The following is a 22,432-nucleotide window of genomic DNA, read 5'->3' as shown; positions in this document are numbered from 1 at the left end:
ACATTTAAATCGACAGATCGACATCTCTTCTCACATAATTCTACGCCGCCGACCAGCCCGTCCCACTCTCAGCCTGGTACGTGTCGTCTCCATCGTCCTCGAACGTGTCGTCGACGATCGTATCGTTGACGATCGTGTCGTCTCCACCACCACCATCGCCCGTCTCGTCCATCTCGATGTCTTCATCGCCCTCGGGAATGGGTGACGGGCGGCGGTTTGGGGACTGAATGGGCGAGGGCTGGGCATTAGCCATCATCATCCAGCGACTTGCGATGCTTTCTTCCTGCGACGCCGTCGACGCGGGAAACGAGCTCGGCACCCCGGCCCCGTGCTCGATGTCGTCCATGATCTGCTGCACCCGGTCAAAGTGCAGCACCTCGCCGTGCTCGATCACGCGGTCGTGAATGGCCTCGAGAAAGCCCCGGTCGTCCTTCAGCCACTCGTTCGAGCGGCAATCCAGCACCAGGAGCCGGTTTTCACCGCCACGGCGGATGTCCAGTAAGGCCTGCAGAAATCCAATGACTGCGTATCAGCACTATGCAGATCCCCCGGCTTACAGGGCTTGGTCACCTTGCCGATAAAGAAGGTGAACCATTTCTGTGGCGCCTGCAGTCAGAGTCAGATTCCGCCTGTGACGCCACTCACGTGTCGGTCGAAGTGGTCCAGGAGCTCCATGTATCGTGCTGTGGCTTCCGAGTCCTCTCGAGACGTTCCAATTGATCTGCCTTCTCCCACGGATTGGCGGAAGCGCGCCCAGCTATTCTTCCCCTTAACCTGGGTGTACGACCTTGCCTGGGCCTTATCCTGCTGCGTCGGGCCTGTCCGCCCGGTTGGCCCCGCCAGACCGCCTTCGTACGGGTGTTCGCCGAACGCGGCGGTGTACAGCGTGACTGCAGCGTCAGAATATGCTCACCAAGGTCCAGGCTCCAACTCACCACCCAGAGCCCAAGCGTCGAGACGGAGCTCTTCGGTGAACCACTTGTTGGCAATCCTCTCTCGCCGCGTCAGGCCGTCCCGGCTCGTACCCACGGTCTCCGCGAGGCCAGAACATCCCGCTCCCCGTTCTGGGCGAGCCCACGCCTTGAGCCTCTCTGGGGGGATATAGCTCGCCGTCCCGATCCGCGGGAACTCGCGACGCTTGTTCGTAAACTCGGATTCTGGAACGGTCTCCAGTACCGCCTCATACGAGATGGCGTGGCCAAAGTCGCCGATCACCACGCGTGGGTAGATGGCCGATACTGCCAGCAGAATGTTCTCAGGCTTGAGGTCTGGGGGTGTCAGCTTCGCAGAACAGAGCTCGGCAAGCAGACCCACCGCGGTGCGCAATCCTCATGTTGTGGAGATAGCTCAACCCGTCGACGAGCTGCGACGCGATCCACTTGACCTCGAGCTCCTCCAGTCCCCCAGGGTGCTTCTCGCAGTACGCGAACAGATCACCGCCCGTCATGAGCTCGAGGATGAGGTGGACGCGCGGGTACGGCGCGTCCTCGTTCACCCTGTCGAGGATCCCATTGAGGTTCGGATGATCCATGCGCTTGAGGAAGCCGACCTCGTCGCGCAGCCCCTGCATGTCCTCCTCCGTCTCGGGCTTGGCGATAGTCTTGCACGCGACCTGGAGCCACGACGCGTGCCGATGCGACGCCATGTTGACGGTGCCGAACGTCCCGCTCCCGATGGGGCAGTTGTGCACGATCCACGCCTTGTGCAGGGGGTAGACGGCGCCCGCGTTGGCCGTGTTGAAGATTGGCGGGCTGCGGTTCGGGTGGCGTAGCAGCTCGACGGCGTGCGCGGGGCCTTGGACCCATGTGAACACTGCTGGACAGCCGGGCAGCTCGACCCGGTCGCCTGTTTTCAGGATGTACGTCTTGCACAGCAGCCGCTTGGTGTCGAGCTTGGCTACCCTGTCTGGGCGGTGTAACACGCCGTTGAGGGTGAAGCCGTACCTCGAGAGGTCGGAGAGCGCGACCATGGTGAACTGCGAGTTGGTGCGGACGCTGCTAGGTGAGTGACTCGTCCCGCCGTGCACCTACGGCGTGAGACGGAGATGGCGCTTCGAGACGCTCGGGTACGGCATCACGACGTCGCTGAGGTCAGAGAGCACCGAGAACGCCGCACGTACCAGTCTTCGTCGCGCCCAATGACTACAATCTCCTGGAGCGTGACGACGATACGCACTGAGCGGGTGAGCAGGTTCTACCATGTGACGACACCTTCCTCACCTATATCCTCGTCGGGCGTCTCGCACAGGAGCGACCCCACCGTGTCGGGGAAGGGGTCTTCTAACTGCGACGGCTTCGCCTCGTCCTCGTCGTCATCGCTGAACTGGTCCAGGCGACGCATCTTCGCCAGTGGGCGGCGGACGGGCTGGGTGAGGGATTCTTCGATGGTGCTGCGGCTTCGTTTGCGGGGCGGTTGGTGTTTGACGGACGACGGCATTGTGGTGTCTGGGGGTGCTAGTGCAAGTCACGTAGGCGACAGGAGTTTGTGTGGGTCCTGTGAAAGGGTGATGGATCGATTGTCAGAGATGTGAGGCAATGAGTAGTGGAGAAAGGAAGACGAGGAAGAAGACGTAGAAACGGAAATCAGTCGCCAGCGGCGCGGCACTCGTCCCACCATACACCATCTATTACATCCATTAGATACGCTACACGACAAGGTCAGTACACTGTTGTTCCCATCCCCCACACCCGCCTATGCCATCCCCGCCTATGCCATCCAACCGTGGCCAGACCAGTCAAACGCGCCGTACGCCGACATCGAGTCCTGGCGCTGCGGCTGGTTGACACCGTTTCCAGGCTGGACTCCAGGACCGTTGGTCTGGATCTGCTGGTTGCCCTGCTGAATCTGCTGGTTCTGCGGCGTGGGCAAAGCGGAGGGAGCGGCCGAGGACGGGGCAGACTGGGAGGCGTTGGATGCCTGCTGCTGTTGCTGCTGCTGCTGGTTGCTGTCCCAAGAGAAGCTGAAGACACGGCTGAGGAAGTCATCCGGCACCTGGGGGGCGGCGGCAGGGCCAAGCTCGCTGTGGGGAGCCGAGTTGTTGGTCGACGCGCTGGGGGCAGGGAAGTAGGACGCAAGCATCGACTCAACAGCAGGGTCAAGGTGTGGCTGGTTGGACACAAACTGAGGAGCGTCAAACTGCTGCAGGGCGGCACCGACGTTGGCGGATGGGTCCAGCGTAAAGTTGAAGCCACCGGCATCGTTCCGAGTCGCAAACTGGAAGGTAGGGGCGAACGCGTTCGAGTTGGAAGAGTTTCCGTTGTTGTTGGTCTGCGTCAACTCCAACTGCGATTGACCGCTCGCGTTGCTGCCGGGCATGGGGTATGCGCCGAACACGGGGCGTTGTTCTGGTGTTGGGATTGACTTGCTGTCCCGCGGGCTGACTGTGTGGGCCTCGCCGCTGGGCGACACAAACGACGCACTCGAGTTGGTCGGGCTGTCAGACTCGAGCTGAGCCTGCCTGATAAGGCGCTTGACGGCGCGCTGCAGGTTGTGCTCCTCGTCGTCTCCTTCGGCAGCATCAATGCCCTTGCGCTTGCCAAGTAACGAGCCTCCAGGTCTGCGACGGTCCTCAACCTCGGCCATCAGGAAGTCCATGACCTTGATGGCCGCCTTGGCGGGGATAGACGTCTCCGAAATGTGACGCATCTGGTCGAGAGCCCCCTTCACCTCGGCAATCTTTTCTTCTGTTTGACGCGACTTCATGTCACGCTTGGCGGTTTTCTGTACAGTGTGAGCTGCAACTCGGCATTTCGCAACCCACCAGAAGGTCAATAATGATAACCATGCCCGAAACTGTCACGTAGAACAGAGGGATCCACCACTTCTCCAGGAAGCGGGCCACACCAGACGTGTCCGACATCATGCGCAGACTGGCGCGGGCAGCACGGATACACTGCTCCTTCGAGTACGCAAACCGCTCATCCTCGTAGCCGCGTGACAGCCAGGGACGGTGCAGGCGGAGCATTCGCGAGTGGATAGCAAGACTGAGAGTGATCTTCTCGTAGTGCTCAACCAGCTTCTTCGGGTCCGATGTGGTCGGGCTCAGGCTGTTGTCCGGCTGGAAGAACGCAGGAAGCTCGAGCATGGCCTTGCGCAGCTCGCGATCAACACTGAGGCTGTAGCAGGTTAGCAGACGACCTCGCCGAAACTTGCCCAGTCACTCACATGAACGAGTACGGCGGGTGGTTGTTGTTGTTCGCCTGCCAGATCTGGCGCTGAGAGATCTCGGCAAACTTGAGCTTGGCGAGCTGGAACGACATCCTCGTGCGGACATTCATCCTCTGCGCACGCAGCGGCTGGCCATCGATGAGGTCCTCATCCTCAATGTTGGCGGGCAAGGCCGACTTAACTGCATGGGTTAGCAAGGCTTTCTAGTATCAAGAGGACCCACTCTGATCTGGCTGGATACTGCTCGCATAGTTGTAACTCGGCGCGAGCGACCAGTCGAGGAAGACGAGGTTCCACCAGATGCGGCGGCCAACTTCACGCTGAATGAGACTCTCCCAGCGCCCCTTCCACATGGGCATGGCACGCTCTTCGCCCTCGCCGCCCTGTTGCTCCGACCCAAGACGCGATAGGCCGAGACCCTGAGCCATCTGTGTGTTCGTTAGTCGTCGGGCGATCAGACACGTGGGGTGGAGGTGTAGCTCACCTTGATGGAGGCGCCCAGGAGGGCCCAAGCAGCATCCGCACGGTCACGGTTGTTCATGAGCACACTCATGAGGATCAGGGCCTGGAGGTTCTCCAGCGTATGGGTGCCGATAAAATCACTTGCCCATTGTGCCTGATCGCAATGTTAGTATCTCCGGCGGCTAGACTTGACGCGACTCACCGAACGCGCAGCGCTGTACCAAACATCGCAGAGGGACTGTACTTCGTCGGCCGTGAAGTGTTTCTCCGCCTCCGACGCGTCCATAAAGTGGAGGCCAAGCTGTAAAGTTTCGTCAGTGGCGTCCGGTGAATCTGTCCGACCGGCTACACACAGTGATGACGACGAAATAGACAGCCATGAAGGGCATCGAAATCTCGTGCACAACCCTCTCGCGCGGTAGTGACCACAGGTCGCGGCATTGGCTGAGCAGGGTTGGTGTGTGGAAGACTGCAAGTGTGAGCAAGGTGCTTGTTGATGGTCATTTTCCTAGACCTACGCCGATGGAGCCAGTCAACCTTGTTCAGGAAAGCATTGACAAGCAGCTCGCCCCTTTCGTGCGAGGGGAGGACACGGGTGAGTGCGTTGAGCACGACGTCTGTCTTGCGGGTGTACATCTCAAAGACGTCCATGGGCGACAGTGCTTCAGCAAGGGCCACGATACGAGCTTGGTGCTCGCTCGGGTTCATGCTCTTGCCATCGCTGAAGGAGAAGGAGCGACGCGCAAGACTGAGGGGCGATGTAAAGCTGTCATGCTCGGTGCCACTTGACACTTGGGCAAGGTGGTAGCCCTGACCAGCAGCCTGTTTGCTAACCGACGAAACCTTGCGGGTGGAGAAGCTCGCAATAGAGTGTGCGCCGTCGACACGGGCTCGGCCGAAAGCGAGGTGCTCCAGCGTGAGGGCGGCACCCTCGGTGTCGCTAACATTGTCGCCGTCGTCCTCGTTGGCCGTGTTACCCATTGCAGGGTTGCTGGCCATGCTTGGATTGGCCACATTGCTGTGGCTCTGCTCAAGCACGGGGGTCGTTGCGACATTTGCCTGGATCTGGGTGAGGACCTGCTCCAGGTCCGAGGGGACAATGGTTCCTGCCTTGACTAGGGCAGCTTCGAGCGCGTCCAGACGATGGGCGAGATTGGCCAAATCCTGAGTGGTAGCATAGTTTGAGCTTTGCAGGGGTCAGCGGCCTCCAATAAACTAGAGTTGAGAGAACCTACGATGCCACTAGCTGTTTCTCTGCCTGACGACGGATGTTAGTGGAGGCCCCAGGAACGGGCCGCCTAGAGAACTCACAATTCCGACCTCATGACACCGCGCCTGGTCTTGGCGGAGAATACAAGGACCTGAGGGTTAGCCACCGAGCGCCGTGACCGAGGGGACGGGCTCGCCGTCTCCGACTCACCACATGGAAACCTGGGGCAGATGTCAGCAAGAGCGCATATACATGACTTTGAGCACCACTCACTTCTTGTCACACTTGATTTTTCTGTGGATGGCACAAGGATGTCAGTGGGGATGCCCTCAATCTCGAGCGAGAAACTCAACCGGCCATCGGCGAATCGGAAGCCGGATGTTGATGATGGTGGGGGAAGGAGGGAGGGACTCACCGGCGACGACATTCGGAGCAGCTCTGAACTACTCGTCGACGAGTAGCATGGGGCTTCTTCTCCTTCTTGCTCTCCTTTGGGTGGTCGTCAATCTCCTCCTCGTCGGTCACGAGGATGCCGTTCTCGTCGTCCATGGGGTCGGCAGAGTAGGAGCGGGACCTTGAAGCTGGAGACTCTTTCAATTGCATGAGTTGTTGCGGGAAGAGTGGTATGGGTGGTACACCCTGTTTTGAGGGGTGGTGTGGGCCACCGCTGTTCTTTCTGATCGGCAACTGCGACATGGTTGAGTGGATGTCGGCGAGCTGCGATGCGGCGACGACGTGGGTTTACTAGGGCGATTTGTGGGGGTCCTCGTGATGATGATGATGTCGTTCTTGACTACACCCGCCCTGCCGGGGGTTGTGGGTTTTGGGTGCTTGGCGCAAGTGTCCTGTCCAACGTGAAAGATGTAAAGTGGGAAACAAGAAGATATGGGTGACGATGACCTCGACAAAGGGGGGTAGTGACGACGGCAATGACCGATGGAGATGATGGAGATGTGATGCAAGCAAAAGTGTGGTGAGGGGGGTTTGAAAGTCGGATGATGTGCGACTCTGAGTCTTGGGAGGCAGGCAGGCAGGGAGGGGGAGAGGGACTCGAATTGGCGGAATGTAACAAGCAACCAGACCAAACCAAGGTGGCGGCCCGGCAGGCAGGCAGGGCGGCGGCCAGGCGGGGGCGGCAACCGACTGACTACCAACTGGGCGACCCCACTTCCGATCAATCCGAAAGTGTAAACCAAGGTGACGCTCACTCACGGCCAACTGCGACAGACTAGCTCCTGCGGGGGGCGGACACCTGCGACAAGCACCTAGGCCCTTCGACTCGGCCTCGAGCGCCAATGATGATGCAATATGCACAAGGGGTGGGGGAGCACGCGGTACTCTACCCACAGTACGCGCGCTAAGGCATGGCCTGGTTCGCATTCAAACTACAGTGGAAATGGCTACAGTCGTGGGAACTAGGCAAATAACGGCAACCCATGGCATTGTCTTTCTCTGGATGTCGTTGGTGGTTGGTTGGTTCCACCGTCCGTTCCACCTCGAGTGCAAGTCCAGGCAGGGAGGTGGCATGGAAGGTGTCCTTTTCATTTTATTTTCAGCAGGGTCCCCTCGCCTAGCTAGCTCTCTGGGCCTCTGGACCCAATTGAGCGCGGCCTCGCTACCCTCTGGTAGATGAGCGCGGGATGAGCAGCACCCTCACGAGGACCACATGTCCAAGAGACGTCTTTCTGGCTCGCCTCGACCGTCTCGGGATTCGCTGCATTGCTCCTTCGGCGAACGCCGAGGTTGATGCTTTGGGCCGCAATAGCCTCGGCTCGGAGCGCGAGCCCCGACGTGATGCTTCCGACGCAAACACAAAATGTGTGCGAATGCGGAGTATAGACCACGTCGTCAATGCCAGGAGGGAGCGGCGACTTGTTGCATGTGGAGGTGTGTCTGCTTTGCCGTCTGTCGTCGATATGGCCGGCCCTACATTTGTTGTATCTCTTGTCACCTTGATGACGGCTCAAATGGGCTTTGCTTGTGACATTCCGCAAGCCGATGCCGCTTCATCTAAGACATGACGCGGGGCGGGAGCAAAGCCACGTGCCCAGGCACGGTATCCATCACCAAGGCTGGCCTTGGCCACCCAACAATGGCATCAACTCCACACTCTACTAGAAGCATCATCAACAACTCGGCCCACAACGTTATCCAGCCCCTCTTTCCTCTCCTCTTCTTGACACCGGCCTGTCTATTTGACAGACAGGGTCGCGCAAACTGCGCGCCCAATGTCTCCATCATCCGACTATGACATCCCCAAGCCGTCCAAGATGAAAATGTACGTCGTCGACAAGGCTCTTGTTGCCACCGAATACAACTCTGACAGTCACAGGAAAGAGTCAAAATCTGACATTGCTCAGCGCCTGTATCGCAAAGAGCAGAAGCGGATACAGCGCGAGCAAGACAAAATACGACGAGCAAACGCGTCAAATAGCTTCTTCTCGCCGCCACGGCCAGCACGCGACGAGTCGATCTCACCACCGCGCTACGGACCGAACGCAGGCAAGCGGCGGCGGGCGAGCGACGGCGACGACAACGACGAGGACGACTGGCAGCATACCGCGCGGGAGGACTTCCTCAACCACATGGACTGGTTCTACGACGAGGAGCTGCGGCACCAGGAGCCGGGGCACATCTTCGCAGGGTGGGAGGACTTTGTGCCGGCGCGGCATCGGCCGGCGGCGGCCTCGTCCTCCTCTCGGCGACAAGCGTGGGCCGAGGTCGACTTTGACCCGTTCGGGCCTGTGCCGCCACTCGAGGAGATGACGGAAAACGAGTACACGTCGTTTATCCGCGAGGGGCTGCGCGCGCGGCTCCGGCACGCGGAGCAAGCGGCCGCCGAGCGGACCCGCGAAGCTCGCCGGGCCGAGGATGCCCGCCGCACAAGGGAACGACAGCAGCAAGAAGAAAAGGAGGAGCGGGGGCGCAAGCGCGCGCGATACGCCGAGTGGGCCGCAAAGGAAGAACACGTCGCGACCGAGCGCGCCAAGCGCGCTGACCCGGCCAAGGACGCAGCAGCACGCACGTACCAGCGCTCGCGGTGGCGTGCGGCGTGCACGGCGCTCATGGTGGACGGGGAGGCGGCCGAGGTGGTCGCGGTCGAGCTGACGTTCGACGACATCCCGTGGCCAGTGTACCGCGCCCGACCGGAAGGCGACTACGAGCTCCTGTTAGGCCTGGACGACCTGACGATCGACAATGTGCGCGCGTTCCTCTTCGCGCTGGCCGACGACGAGGCCAAGGACGGCAAGACGACCGACGCGCGCCGCAAGGTCCTCCGCGATGCCATCCGCCTGTTCCATCCTGACAGGTTTTATGGGCGTGTGTTGCCCCGTGTCCGCGAGAAGGACAGGGAGAGGGTTCGCGAGGGAGTTGAGAGGTGCTCGCGGCTTATCAACGAGCTCCTCGCGGCCAAGTAGAGCGGAGTAGACGATTGCATAGAGGAAGGCGCCATCAAGAAGGAAGGACGAAGCCTCCATCAGGAGAGAAGAAGGACCAAACCTTGCCTACCACACACACACACACTTTTTGTCACATACCACGGCAGTCACACACCACGTTGTAGAAACACATGTATTCCGGCCTCTTCGAGGGGTACAACTGCATTCGACTCGTTAGTAGCCCACTGACGCTGAAATCGGGTGTTGAGACGGAGGAACCAGCAGAAGGATGTTTTGAATCACGACCACAACCACATCGGCGCTCGATGTCGTCTAACAGCCTCCTCACTAAGGAAGGTCTGAGGATTGCTATCGCGACACTGATTCGAAACTGGAGCAATGTACTTGAATAGTGCCACATCCGACCCACCAAATCACCAACCCACCTATCGTCACGCCGCCGCACAGCAACTCCTGCCACAAATCGTCTACTACATGCATTCTACTGACTACCTCCCCTCTACGCATCTTAGACTGTGCTGTAGTCGAGTTGCGATTCAAACTTCTTAGTCTTTTCGAATGCGTCAGCTTGTTCTCCCTACACGCGGCGGACACGACTCACATCACGCAACTTGCGCACGGCTTTCATGAGGTCCTCCTGGACGATGGCATCGCGGTCGTCGCGGATGGCGAACATGCCGGCCTCGGTACAGACATTTCGCAAGTCGGCGCCGTTGAAACCGTCCGAGAGCTGAGAGATTAGCCTCTGAATGTACATTAGCAACGGTGCTCACCTTGACGACAGCCTCGTAGTCAATGTCACCGCTCTTGTTGATGCCCTTGGCGTGGATCTTGAGGATCTCGAGACGTCCCTGCTCGTTGGGCAGGGGGATCTCGATCTTACGGTCAAGACGACCGGGACGGAGAAGAGCAGGGTCGAGCGTGTCGGGACGGTTGGTAGCCATGATGAGCTTTGTGCGGCCAAGCGAGTCGAAGCCGTCCATCTGGTTGAGCAGCTCCATGAGCGTACGCTGAATCTCACGGTCGGCACTGGTACCCTCGGAGAAACGACGTCCACCGATAGCGTCAATCTCGTCCATGAAGATGATACACGGCTCGTGCTCGCGGGCGTAGGCGAACATCTCACGGACGAGACGCGCCGACTCGCCAATGTACTTGTCGACAATGGCCGACGAGACGACCTTGAGGAAGTTGGTGTTGAGCGTCGCGGCGACGGCACGCGCAAGAAGCGTCTTGCCTGTTCCCGGTGGTCCGTACAGCAGCACACCCTTGGGAGGCTTGATGCCGACACGCTCGAACAGCTCAGGGTTCATGAGGGGCAGCTCGATGACCTCACGCAGCTCGCGGACCTGGTCGCCGAGACCGCCGATACCCGCAAAGCTGACGGATCCTGGGTCCTCAAGCGACATGTTGTAGACCATGGGGTCGACCTCGCGTGGGAGAATGCGCATGATGGTGAGGGTGGTCATGTCGAGCGAGACACGGACGCCGGCCTTGAGCTTCTCCGCAGGCAGCGAGGGACGGTACGAGACGACGTAACGGGGGCCAGACGACGCCTTGACAATGACTGCGAGCGTTAGAATACCCTCGAGCACACAAAGGACGTCACGCACATCGCTCATCATCGAGCTGCTTGAGCACCTCGCCAATGATCTGGCCCACGCTCTGGAGCGCCTTCATGTCGTCCTCGGTCTTGTCATAGTCGGCGGACAGGGAGCGGATGTTGAGGCGGACTGGGCATGGGTTAGCTACTTCCAGCATCACAGCAGCTACCCACTCTTCTTGAGGTTGTCCGACATCTGCTGGTGCTCCTTGACTTTCTGCGTCATGTCAGCAGCTGGTCAGAGGTCCTGGGCCAGCTACTCACCGCACGGTAGGCCTTGAGAGCCTCGACCTTTGCGGGCTCGTATGTCGAGGCGGTCGACGATGATGCCTCTGCGCTTGCCATGATGATTGGTGTGTTATTGATTGTGATGATGCGAGGAACTGCGTAGAATCGTGTGCGAGCAGTCCAAGGCAGTCAGTCATCGACGTCCGTACATCAGCGTCACTGCAGTCAGACGCGCGGCCTAGAAGGTGGCGCTTTTTATTCGACCCTCCCTCTTTGCCACGTGGGACTGATCTGCTCCCATTCCACTCCATCCCCGCGATTGTTGTCAGTGTCTGTGAGCCTTGAAATTTCGGGCCATCCAATCGACCACTGGCGATTCCAACCAAAGCAACAACGAGGTGCATGCGGTCTGCAGCTCGTACTCTACTCCAGACAATCCCTAGACAACTCTATCGCCCCAGCGCGCTCCCCACTCCGAGACTCTACACCCTTCGCGCAATGTCAGCTGCCGCATCACCAACATCAACACCCCCGCCGAAGCGGGTCCGCGCCGAGTCGCCTTCTGCCGATGTCAAGGAGGAGGCCGCCATGAACAGCACTGTGGACCCGTCCTCGTCCAAGCCCGCACCAAAGCAGCAGCAGCAGCAGCGCAAGAACAACGGCCCGCAGGGCAAGGGCAAGCGTAAGCGCAACCGCCGCGTTCTCCCCGACCCCTACTCGCCCGGAGACATCCTGTACCACGACGTCGTCGACTTCCTCGGCAAGGAGTACACCGACGCCGTGCTCGCCAAGGGCGACGACAGCGAGTGGGACGCGCCCGTGGAGCTGGAGCGGTTTTCCGAGATTGAGCTGACCGTCGGCGTCATGACCGTTTCTGGTGGGTTACATTCGCTTGTAGTGAAGCGAGCTAACCCGCGCAGGCGAGAGCTTGTCGTTGTACGAGAAGGACGGCAAGAAGTGGGCCATTGTGGTGCCCTTCGCCCACCCCGGGGACAAGATCCGGGCCAAGATCATCCAGAACCAACGGTTCAGCACCTCGGCCGACCTGGTCGAGATTGTCGAGTACTGTGACGACCTGCGTGGTGGAGAGGGCGACCGCAGGAAGAACCCCGAGGCGGGGTGCAAGTACTTTGGCGAGTGGTGAGTTGACGAGACGAGTCCGACGAATTGCAACAGCTCACACCTTCCAGTGGCGGTTGCCAGCTCCAGCCCGTTCCGTACGCCCTGCAGCTCAAGCACAAGCAGCGCACCGTCGACCTCGCGTACAAGCGCTACTCGCTCCTTGACGCGGCCAAGGTGCCCGAGATCCTGCCTACGATTGCCAGCCCGAAGCAGTGGGCCTACCGTACTAAGATCACACCGCACTTTGACGCCGTCCCCAAGTGGGCCAAGGCGCAGGAGGCCGCCAAGGAGGAGAACCCCGAGGACGCGTCGCTTAACGCTGAGAGGACGTGGACGTGCAAGATTGGCTTTGACCGCAAGGGAATGCCGGGTGTCTTGGACATTGAGGAGTGCCCCATTGCCACAGACGTGTTGAATGCCAAGCTTGGCCCCGAGCGCCAGCGGATCAAGGAGACGATCTCCACCTTCAAGCGTGGCGCCACTCTCTTGCTACGAGACTCGCTTCCTGCTCCCGACCCGCTGCCGTCGAAGGAGAAGCCGTTTGATGTCTCCACGTTCGACGCCAACACCCCCCATATTGCGGTTACCAACCACAAGGAAGCTGTGTACGAGAAGGTTGGCGATTACCTCTTCTCGTTCTCGGCTGGCTCGTTCTTCCAGAACAACAACTCGATCCTCATCCCGCTCACCGACTACGTCAAGAAGGCCATTTTCCCACCAGGGTCCACGGCCAAGCGCCCCACGCACCTGGTTGACACTTACTGCGGCTCTGGACTGTTCGGCATCACACTGTCGCCCGAGTTCGAGCGCATCGCCGGTGTCGACGTCTCTCCAGAGGGCATTGCCGCCGCAGGGAAGAACGCGGGTATGAATGGACTCCAGGACAAGACGACTTGGCTGTGTGGCAAGGCCGAGGACATCTTCGGTGGACTGGCAGAGAAGGGCTTTGGTGGCGAGCACTCTTGCATTGTCATTGACGTGAGTGGTGATGTGTGTGGCATTTCTGACGACCCAGCCCCCTCGCAAGGGATGCGACACGCCATTCCTCGAGCAGTTCCTCAACTTCAAGCCCCTGACGGCGGTGTATGTCTCGTGCAACGTCCACACGCAGGCACGCGACATTGGATGGCTCATCAACGAGTCGGAGAAGCGTGGTGAGGGCAAGTGGCGTTATGAGCTCGAAAGCCTGCGCGGCTTTGACCTGTTCCCTCAGACAGCGCACGTCGAGAGCGTCGGCGTGTTGAGACTCGTGGAGACAAACTAGACTCTATATCATATTTGTATCATGCATGGGTATCCGGGTACAGTGTCTTATCCTGTGTGCGTGTCGTCGTGATTCTCGTGAGCTGTGAAATGGACAATGACTGAGGTGAGCTACCGGACCGGGTTGTCGAGCTCACCGAAGATGATGCCAGCGATGCCCCCGCCGACGAGGACCGCAATAGCAATGATGAGTGGGATCTGGCGTGAGCTTCCTTCCCCCTCCTTCGTCCGCACCTTGAATTTCCTGAATCTCTCGCGACGCTTGATACTGTCGGCCTTCATCTGCCGCGCGCGTTCCTCGTCCTCCCAGTATACTGTGTCGCGTGAGCGCCCTTCTCCCACCACTCCAACCCACCTGGCGTGGTAGTGTTCTGCAGTAGCCGCGAGTTGCGATTCAGCACCCCCGTGGCCCCCTCGATCTCGGCGCGCAGGTCGCGCACGGCGGGCGGGGGGCCAGCTTTCGGCGGCCGCAGAGCCGGCACAGAAGCGCGGTCGACAGGCGACGGCGGGTGGACGGTGACGGAGATCTCGGGCATGATGAGGGGCGGCGCCTTGCGGCGCGGCGACATCGGCTTGGGCGAGAGCGGCGTGCTCGGCGTCGGCGGCGTGTCACGCGCTGCAGGCGCTGCTGCGGCTGCCTTCGGCGGCAAGGGCCCGTCGTCCTTCGGGTGCAGGATGAGCCCTAGGGCCGTCAGGTCCTCCTCGGACGAGGTGGCCGACAGCCCCTCCCATGCGCGCGGCTGCGAGAGTGTGCTCCTGCGTGTTGTGTGAGCGGGGCCAGCGGCGCGACGTACATGCTATCATGGGCGTGGCGGCCGTAGTTGAGGCGCCTCTCGCTGATATCGTCGTTGTTGATGGCTGGCCGATCACTTGGCTGACTGGCTGCTTGGCTGATCAGATTGCAGAGTGCAGCAGCAGACGAGCAGGGAAGGCGGGCAACGCGACAGGCGGATCAGATGGCGGGGCAACGACTGCTGCGGTCCGCGTGAGCTCTGCGCCGCCTTGAACTGCGGGACGGTCTGTGCGCGCAGAAAATGGCATGGCGTGGCGCTGGCGTTGGCCGGTTTAAGATCGGGCAGAAAGGAAGGCGGTCAGTGTGGTGTGAGAAGGAAGATCAGTGCTGGTGTGCAGCAGGCTTTGGGCATGTGGCGAGCCACTCGACGCGCGCTACCTGCGTGCGAAGTGTCCGTTCTGAGGAGGAAGGCGGACGAGAGTGCCACCTATGTCAGCAGTGAGCGTGTATTCCACTCATCCAAGCCTGTGAGGGCATGCTTTGGACGTTGCTCGAGCTGGCCGTCATACTGAAGAGTATTGTAGCGTTGATGCATGGCCCGCATACAACCCAACGATCACCACTCCATGTACCCCACTACTCAGTGGTCCACCTCCACCGCGACCTTTTCACCGATTTTGCCGCCGTTGTGGCTGTTGGCTGTCGTGGGCTGTGGGCTGTGTGGGCCCTTTAACGCGTGTGCCACGCATCATTTCGCTGGACCCTGAGAGAGACGGCCGCTGCCATCGTCACCGCCAACGCAGCGGCCTGCGCACCGCAAGCACTGCACGCGCCGACGCTGCCTCCTGCAACCTTCTGGGCACTTCGTCGACCATTCAACTCCAACTCCATCTCTCCTCTTCCTCAACCCACTCCGTCTTCCACCCCCCCCGTTTCTCTCCCCCTTCTCTCCCCGCACCACCGCGGGCCTCCGAAACAACCAAAAGCTCGGCCAGGCATCGCACGCATCGCACAGCAACTGGCTGCCCCCACCTTCCTCCACGTTGGCACCGTCCGTGTCGAGCCAACTCGATCTTGCCCATCATGGCTGACAAGCCAATCGTCGTGTGTAGCCCGTGTGATGAGTCCAAACACAGCTGACGCCCCAGTTCACCGAGCATGTCCAGGTTCGCAGCCCGAGCGCGCCGCATCGCGCGACACCTACTAACTTGACCGCAGCTCACAGCGCTGGGCATTCAGCCCCAGTCCATCTCGTTCCAGAACCTCACGCTCGAGTCAGACCACTTCATCTGCGTGTGCGTTAAGCCTTCTCAATTCTCCCCAAGCCCCTTCAACGCAAGACTGACTTCAAATAGCCGCGAGAATGTCAACGACACCAACCAGGTTGTCATTGTTGACCTCGCAGACGCCAACAACGTCATGAGGAGGCCAAGTGAGTTGCTGCTTTGCTGTGGAGCGGCGAGATGCTGACGCGCGACAGTCACTGCTGACTCGGCCATCATGCACCCCAAGGAGAAGATCATCGCGCTCAAGGGTGGGTGATTGTTCAAAGAGGGACGCTGACCCGCCAGCCGGACGCCAGCTCCAGGTCTTCAACCTGGCCACTAAGCAGAAGCTCGGCTCGCACCTCATGAACGAGGACGTTATCTACTGGGCGTGGATCAACGAGAACACCCTCGGTATCGTCACCGAGCGCGAGGTCCACCACTGGAACGTGATCGAGGGCCAGGCCGGTCCCAAGAAGGTCAGCTTGCTTTCAGTTGGTCGTCGCAGCTGCTAACTCTTCAGATCTTTGACCGCCACGCATCCCTCGCTGGCAACCAGATCATCAACTACCGCATCTCGCAGGATGAGAAGTGGCTCGTTCTCGTTGGCATCTCGTCCAACCCCGCTGCTGGCCAGCCTGGCTCGAACGCCTTCAAGATCAAGGGTTCGATGCAGCTCTACTCGATTGAGCGCGGTGTCTCGCAGCCCATCGAGGGTCACGCTGCTGCCTTCACCACCGTCAAGCTTGACGGTGCCCAGGTCCCCAGCAAGCTCTTTGCCTTTGCTGTCCGCAGCGGCACTGGCGCCAAGGTAGGTGTAGATTGGTAGCTCTCTGGGCCTCGGCTGATCAGCTCCAGCTCCACATCGTCGAGATTGGCCACCAGGCGCCCAACCCGCCCTTCGCCAAGAAGGCCGTCGATGTCTTCTTCCCCCCAGAGGCCACCAACGACTTCCCTGTCGCCATGCAGGTGTCCGAAAAGCACGGTATCATCTACCTCGTCACCAAGTTCGGCTTCATCCACCTCTACGAGGTCGAGACTGGCCAGTGCATCTACATGAACCGTATCTCGGGCGAGACCATCTTCACCACTGCCCCCTACGAGCAGCTCAACGGTATCATCGGTGTCAACCGCAAGGGTCAAGTCCTCAGTGTCAGCGTCGACGAGGAGACGATTGTTCCCTACGTCCAGCGTGCGTAACAGCTAGGTCGTTTGGGAGATAGGAGCTGACCCACCCCCAGAGTCGCTCAACAACCCCGAGCTTGCTATCAAGCTCGCTACGCGTGCCGGCCTCCCTGGTGCTGACAACATGATTCTTGAGCAGTACCAGCGCTACCTCCAGGCCGGCCAGTATGGCGAGGCTGCCAAGATCGCTGCCAACTCGCCCCGCGGCATCCTCCGAACCCCCCAGACGATTGACACCTTCAAGAAGCTGCCCAACGTCCCCGGCACCCTCTCGCCCATCCTCCAGTACTTTGGCATCCTCCTCGAGAAGGGAGAGCTCAACACGTACGAGTCGCTTGAGCTTGCTCGTCCTGTTATCCAGCAGGGCAAGAAGCAGCTCCTCGAGAAGTGGCTCAAGGAGAACAAGGTGGGTGAAAACGTCGCTGGTGAGCTAACCCGTGCAGCTCGAGTGCAGTGAGGAGCTTGGAGACATGGTCCGCACCGTCGACATGAACCTTGCCCTGTCGGTCTACCTCCGCGCCAACGTCCCCAACAAGGTCGTTGCTTGCTTCGCCGAGCTCGGCCAGTTCGACAAGATTGTCCTCTACTCCAAGAAGGTCGGCTTCACCCCCGACTACGCCCAGCTGCTCCAGCACCTCGTGCGCGTCAACCCCGACAAGGGTGCCGAGTTCGCCACTCAGCTCGTCAACGACGAGAGCGGTCCTCTTGTTGACCTCGACCGCGTCGTCGACATCTTCATGGCTCAGAACATGATCCAGCAGGCCACGTCGTTCCTCCTCGACGCCCTCAAGGACAACAAGCCCGAGCAGGGTCCTCTCCAGACTCGTCTCCTGGAGATGAACCTTATCAACGCTCCTCAGGTCGCCGACGCCATCCTCGGCAACGAGATGTTCACGCACTACGACCGCCCTCGTATTGCCAACCTCGCCGAGAAGGCCGGCCTTGTCCAGCGTGCTCTTGAGCACTACGAGGACATCAACGACATCAAGCGTGTCGTTGTTCACACCAACCTCTTCAACACCGACTGGCTCGTCAACTACTTTGGCCGCCTCACCGTGGACCAGTCTTTCGAGTCCCTGCGCACTATGCTCAAGAGCAACATTCGCCAGAACCTCCCGATCGTCATCCAGATCGCCACCAAGTACTCGGACCTCCTTGGCCCTGTCAAGCTCATCGAGCTGTTCGAGGAGTTCAAGAGCTCTGAGGGTCTCTACTACTACCTCGGCTCGATCGTCAACCTCAGCACTGACCCCGAGGTTCACTTCAAGTACATCCAGGCTGCCACGCGCACTGGCCAGATCCGCGAGGTCGAGCGCATTGCTCGCGAGTCCAACTACTACAACCCCGAGAAGGTCAAGAACTTCCTCAAGGAGGCCAAGCTCTCGGACCAGCTCCCTCTCATCATTGTCTGCGACCGCTTCGACTTTGTTCACGACCTCGTTCTCTACCTCTACCAGAACGGTCTTACCAACTTTATCGAGATCTACGTCCAGCGTGTCAACGCCGCCCGTACTCCTCAGGTCATTGGCGGTCTTCTCGACGTCGACTGCGACGAGACCACCATCAAGAACCTCCTCCTCTCCGTCACTGGCTCGTTCCCCATCGATGAGCTCGTTGCCGAGGTTGAGAAGCGCAACCGTCTCAAGCTCATCCTTCCCTGGCTCAACCAGAAGGTCGAGCAGGGCTCCACCGACAAGGAGGTCTACAACGCCATTGCCAAGATCTCGATCGACTCGAACAACAACCCCGAGGCGTTCCTCAAGGAGAACAACCTCTACGACCCTCTGGTGGTCGGCAAGTACTGCGAGAAGCGCGACCCGTACCTCGCCTACATTGCCTACGCCAAGGGCTTCTGCGATGACGAGCTCATTCACGTCACCAACGAGAACCAGATGTACAAGCACCAGGCCCGCTACCTCGTCAAGCGCCGTGACGTCGACCTCTGGACCCAGGTCCTCAACCCCGAGAGCATCCACCGCCGTGCTCTTATCGACCAGGTCATTGCCACCGCCATCCCCGAGTCTACCGACCCGGATGATGTTTCGGTGACCGTCAAGGCCTTCATGCACATGGAGCTCCACGGTCCCCTCCTTGAGCTTCTTGAGAAGATCATCCTTGAGGAGTCGCCCTTCAGCGACAACAAGTCGCTCCAGAGCCTCATGTTCCTTACGGCTATCCGTAACGACAAGGGCAAGGTCATGGGCTACATCAGCAAGCTCGAGGGCTACGACGTTGACGCCATCGCCAAGGTCGCTACCGAGGCTGGTCTCTACGAGGAGGCGTTCACCATCTACTCGAAGCACAACAACCACGCCGAGGCGATGAACGTCCTTGTCGAGCACATGGTCTCGATCGACCGTGGCTACACCTACGCCAACAAGGTCAACGAGCCGGCGGTTTGGAGCCGCCTCGGTAAGGCTCAGCTCGACGGTCTCCGTGTCAAGGACGCCATCGACTCGTACATCAAGGCCGAGGACCCGTCCAACTTTGAGGAGGTGATCGAGATTGCCAACCACGCTGGAAAGCACGAGGACCTTATCCGCTTCCTTCAGATGGCCCGCAAGACTGCTCGCGAGCCCAAGATTGACACCGAGCTGGCTTACGCCTACGCCAAGACTGACCGTCTCCACGACATGGAGGAGTTCCTCGGCATGACCAACGTTGCCGACATTCTCCAGGTCGGCGAGAAGTGTTTCAACGACGAGCTGTACCAGGCCTCGAAGCTCCTCTTCTCTTCGATCTCCAACTGGGCCCGTCTCGCTACCACCCTCATCTACCTTGGCGAGAACCAGTCTGCTGTTGACGCCGCCCGCAAGGCCGGCAACACTCAGGTCTGGAAGCAGGTCAACGCCGCGTGTGTGGACAAGAAGGAGTTCCGTCTTGCCCAGATCTGTGGTCTCAACCTCATTGTCCATGCCGAGGAGCTTCCTCAGCTTCTCTCGCTCTACCAGCGCAACGGGTACTTTGACGAGATCATCTCGCTCATGGAGGCTGGTCTCGGTCTCGAGCGCGCCCACATGGGCATGTTCACCGAGCTCTCGGTTCTCTACGCCAAGTACCGCCCTGAGAAGCTCATGGAGCACCTCAAGCTCTTCTGGCAGCGTATCAACATCCCCAAGGTCATCAAGGCCACCGAGCAGGCCGCTCTCTGGCCCGAGCTTGTCTACCTGTACATTGTGTACGACGAGCCCGACAACGCTGCTCTCGCCATGATGGAGCGTCTTGGTGACTGGGACCACGACCAGTTCAAGAAGATCATTGTCAAGGTTGCCAACATGGAGATTGCCTACAAGGCCATCACCTTCTACCTTGCCAAGCAGCCTCTTCTTCTCCCCGACCTTCTCGCCGCCCTCTCGCCCCGTCTCGACCACGCCCGTGTTGTCAAGATTCTCGAGAACGAGGACAACCTTCCTCTGGCCAAGCAGTACCTCATTGCCACTCAGAAGCTCAACCTCAAGGTTGTCAACGAGGCGTACAACGACCTGCTTATCGAGGAGGAGGACCACGTCACTCTTCGCAGCTCGCTTGAAACGCACGACCAGTACGACGCCATCAAGCTTGCCAAGCGCCTCGAGAAGCACGACCTGCTCGAGTTCCGACGCATTGCCTCGCTCCTGTATCGCCTCAACTCCAAGTACGACGAGTCGCTTGGCCTTTCCAAGGCCGACCGTCTGTGGCGCGATGCTCTCGAGACTGCCGCCTACTCGAAGGAGACCGAGGTCGCCGAGGACCTGGCGACTTACTTTGTTTCCATTGGTAACAAGGAGGCGTTTGCCGCCTTGTTGTATGTCTGCTACGAGCTTATCCGCCCCGACTTTGTCGAGGAGCTGAGCTGGCGCTACGGATTGGGAGACATTACCCGGCCGTACTCGCTCCAGAAGACGACCGAGGTGTCGCAGAAGGTGAGTCGGATTTGTCACGAGTTTGAGTTCATTGCTGACTTTACCAGATCGCTGCGCTGGAGAAGGAGCTCAAGGAGCTCAAGCTCAAGCAGGCGGCCAAGGAGCCCGAGGAGGACGCCCAGTCCAACCTTCTTGGCGGTGGTCTCGGTGGACGGTTACTGATTGGAGGGCCAGCGTGAGTAGAGCTTGAATGGGTTGCATTGTCCCAAGCTCACACACCCAGTGGCTTTGCCAACGGTCTCGCGGCCCAGCCAACGGGCTTCTACTAAACCCCCCACCTAGTTGTGTATCTCTGGCGATACCCCTCGCAACCTCTTTGGTCCCTCTGTGACGCCTCATTAGCCTCTAGCCCCTACCAGTCACACGCCATCACGATCATAGTAGAATGAAATGAATTACAGCAGTCGCGTTTGTGGTGGTGAAGGGGCGGAGTCCCCTTGTGCATTGCGTCTATAGGATCCTAATCTACTACTTGTTACTCGTCGGCGGCGATGCGCCAGACCTTGACCGAGCCATCGTCGCCAGCACTGGAGAGCAGGCCGACACCCTTGCCATCCTCGCGGGCGTTCCACGCGATCGAGTTGACGTCGGCGACGCCGTGCGCCTCGCGCACAGCGGCAATAGGCTCGAGGCGTGGCGGGGGAGCATACACGCCGTCCTTGCCCTCGTGCGCCGTGACCTGCCACACAATGATGCGGCCGTCGCCACCAGCACTAGCCAGCAGGCCAAGCCCGTCCTCCTCCCCGCCGCTCGCCCAGGCGAGCGAGAACAGCGGCGCTGAGTGCGCGGCAGTGTGCACGCACTCGACGAACTCTGCGTCGGGCTCGGCGCCCATCCTGGCCCAGAGGCGCACGCCGCCGCTGTCGCCCCCAGACGCGAGGTACTTGCCGCACGGGCTCCAGGCGAGCGACCACACCGTCTCAGCGTCAACGAGGGGGGGCACGACGACCGCGCGCCCGGCCACCTCGGCGGCAGACGGCCCCATCTGCGCGAGCAAGCTCGCGCTCGCGCTCGGCGGGATGTGCAGGTCCGCCGCGGGCAGCGCCGGGTCCAGCCGCTGGAACGCCTCCCAGTCCCCGTCGGGGTTGTCGAACATGAGATGCACGTGCGCGTCGTAGCTTGCGCTCGCGAGGATCTCCTCGCGCGGATGCCAGGCCACGGCCTTGACGTCGGCCGAGTGGTCCATCATGACGGCGATACACTCAAAGTCGGCGTCGGGTTGGACTGGGTGGGAGTGTCAGTGGCGTTCACAACGAGGGGCTCAGTGGCAGGCAGGCGTTGCCACGCCTGCCATGCTTGCTCGACTCGACTCACCCTCCCACACCCACACGCTGCGGTCGCGACTACAGCTCGCGAGCAGGCCGCCATCAGCGGAGAACGCGACGCTCTTGCACTCGTTCTCGTGCCCCTCGAGCGTGGTGACGCACTCCCACTCGCCCTCGCCGTCCTCGGCGCCAGCAGCGCCAGCAGCGGGGCGCGGCGCGTCGATGCCCTCGGCGGCGTCGTCGGCGTAGCCCTCTTCCACCTCCTCCCAGATCGCGACGCTCGAGTCGAAGCTCGCCGTCGCGAGCGTGCGCCCGCCAGGCGCCCACGCCACGCCGCGCACGGTGCGCTTGTGGCCCGTCTCGATGGTCGTGCTGAGCGCGAAGGTCGGCTTCGGGGCGGAAGGGGACGGGAAGGTCGAGGAGGACGAGGACGACGAGTCGGGGAGCGTGTAGCTGTACAGCCGCACCGTCTTGTCCGTGCTGCAGCTGGCGAGCAGCGGACGCGCGGGGTTGAACGCCACGCTCCACGCCGCCTCGGCGTGTCCTGGCAGGTCGGCCACGAGCTGGAGCTGCGGCATGGTGGTTGGAGTGAGTTGAGTGCGATAAGCTACAGTCTGTCAGTCAGC

The 22,432-nt window shown here is 60.4% G+C and overlaps 8 protein-coding genes across 8 annotated transcripts; 3 read left to right on the top strand and 5 right to left on the bottom strand.

The window, feature by feature from the left end:
- Positions 1–40: 40 nt before the first annotated feature.
- On the bottom strand, positions 41–2,436 carry DUN1 (DNA damage response protein kinase DUN1; the record flags this gene model as incomplete). The annotated part of the gene is made up of 6 exons (XM_062774814.1): positions 41–505; positions 646–890; positions 936–1,268; positions 1,315–1,994; positions 2,120–2,174; positions 2,220–2,436. The coding sequence occupies 6 exons, from the start codon at positions 2,434–2,436 to the stop codon at positions 41–43; spliced, it is 1,995 nt and encodes a 664-aa protein (XP_062630798.1).
- Positions 2,437–2,706: 270 nt separating this feature from the next.
- Positions 2,707–6,813, bottom strand: SPAC1F7.11c_9 (putative transcriptional regulatory protein; the record flags this gene model as incomplete). The annotated part of the gene is made up of 13 exons (XM_062774813.1): positions 6,255–6,813; positions 6,113–6,133; positions 6,050–6,060; positions 5,941–5,990; positions 5,865–5,887; positions 5,148–5,815; positions 4,983–5,098; positions 4,832–4,930; positions 4,652–4,783; positions 4,391–4,595; positions 4,165–4,348; positions 3,761–4,115; positions 2,707–3,720 (listed from the first exon to the last, which is right to left on the bottom strand). The coding sequence occupies exons 1-13, from the start codon at positions 6,533–6,535 to the stop codon at positions 2,707–2,709; spliced, it is 3,159 nt and encodes a 1,052-aa protein (XP_062630797.1). The 5' UTR covers positions 6,536–6,813.
- Positions 6,814–7,969: 1,156 nt separating this feature from the next.
- On the top strand, positions 7,970–9,422 carry LOC62_06G008282 (uncharacterized protein). The gene is made up of 2 exons (XM_062774812.1): positions 7,970–8,117; positions 8,172–9,422. The coding sequence occupies exons 1-2, from the start codon at positions 8,068–8,070 to the stop codon at positions 9,256–9,258; spliced, it is 1,137 nt and encodes a 378-aa protein (XP_062630796.1). The 5' UTR covers positions 7,970–8,067; the 3' UTR covers positions 9,259–9,422.
- A 277-nt stretch (positions 9,423–9,699) lies between these two features.
- Psmc6 (26S proteasome regulatory subunit 10B) lies at positions 9,700–11,232 on the bottom strand. The gene is made up of 6 exons (XM_062774811.1): positions 11,108–11,232; positions 11,018–11,060; positions 10,854–10,973; positions 10,014–10,807; positions 9,842–9,970; positions 9,700–9,790 (listed from the first exon to the last, which is right to left on the bottom strand). Exons 1-6 carry the CDS (start codon positions 11,186–11,188, stop codon positions 9,749–9,751), a joined length of 1,209 nt encoding a protein of 402 aa, XP_062630795.1. The 5' UTR covers positions 11,189–11,232; the 3' UTR covers positions 9,700–9,748.
- A 198-nt stretch (positions 11,233–11,430) lies between these two features.
- Positions 11,431–13,499, top strand: SPAC4G8.07c (tRNA (uracil(54)-C(5))-methyltransferase). The gene is made up of 4 exons (XM_062774810.1): positions 11,431–11,948; positions 11,992–12,211; positions 12,262–13,171; positions 13,209–13,499. The coding sequence occupies exons 1-4, from the start codon at positions 11,474–11,476 to the stop codon at positions 13,455–13,457; spliced, it is 1,854 nt and encodes a 617-aa protein (XP_062630794.1). The 5' UTR covers positions 11,431–11,473; the 3' UTR covers positions 13,458–13,499.
- Positions 13,500–13,567: 68 nt separating this feature from the next.
- On the bottom strand, positions 13,568–14,025 carry LOC62_06G008279 (uncharacterized protein; the record flags this gene model as incomplete). The annotated part of the gene is made up of 2 exons (XM_062774809.1): positions 13,568–13,770; positions 13,812–14,025. The coding sequence occupies 2 exons, from the start codon at positions 14,023–14,025 to the stop codon at positions 13,568–13,570; spliced, it is 417 nt and encodes a 138-aa protein (XP_062630793.1).
- Positions 14,026–15,112: 1,087 nt separating this feature from the next.
- On the top strand, positions 15,113–20,948 carry chc1 (putative clathrin heavy chain). The gene is made up of 10 exons (XM_062774808.1): positions 15,113–15,293; positions 15,435–15,621; positions 15,670–15,723; positions 15,761–15,948; positions 15,978–16,265; positions 16,313–16,646; positions 16,696–17,045; positions 17,083–20,541; positions 20,589–20,716; positions 20,765–20,948. The coding sequence occupies exons 1-10, from the start codon at positions 15,273–15,275 to the stop codon at positions 20,808–20,810; spliced, it is 5,055 nt and encodes a 1,684-aa protein (XP_062630792.1). The 5' UTR covers positions 15,113–15,272; the 3' UTR covers positions 20,811–20,948.
- Positions 20,949–20,979: 31 nt separating this feature from the next.
- Positions 20,980–22,413, bottom strand: CIA1 (putative cytosolic iron-sulfur protein assembly protein 1). Its single transcript, XM_062774807.1, has 2 exons — positions 21,856–22,413; positions 20,980–21,765 (listed from the first exon to the last, which is right to left on the bottom strand). The coding sequence occupies exons 1-2, from the start codon at positions 22,382–22,384 to the stop codon at positions 21,017–21,019; spliced, it is 1,278 nt and encodes a 425-aa protein (XP_062630791.1). The 5' UTR covers positions 22,385–22,413; the 3' UTR covers positions 20,980–21,016.
- Positions 22,414–22,432: the final 19 nt, after the last annotated feature.

The sequence above is a fragment of the Vanrija pseudolonga genome, chromosome 6, assembly GCF_020906515.1.
Source record: "Vanrija pseudolonga chromosome 6, complete sequence".
In the NCBI taxonomy this organism is placed as follows: domain Eukaryota; kingdom Fungi; phylum Basidiomycota; class Tremellomycetes; order Trichosporonales; family Trichosporonaceae; genus Vanrija; species Vanrija pseudolonga.
This window is presented reverse-complemented; position numbering and strand designations above follow the sequence as displayed.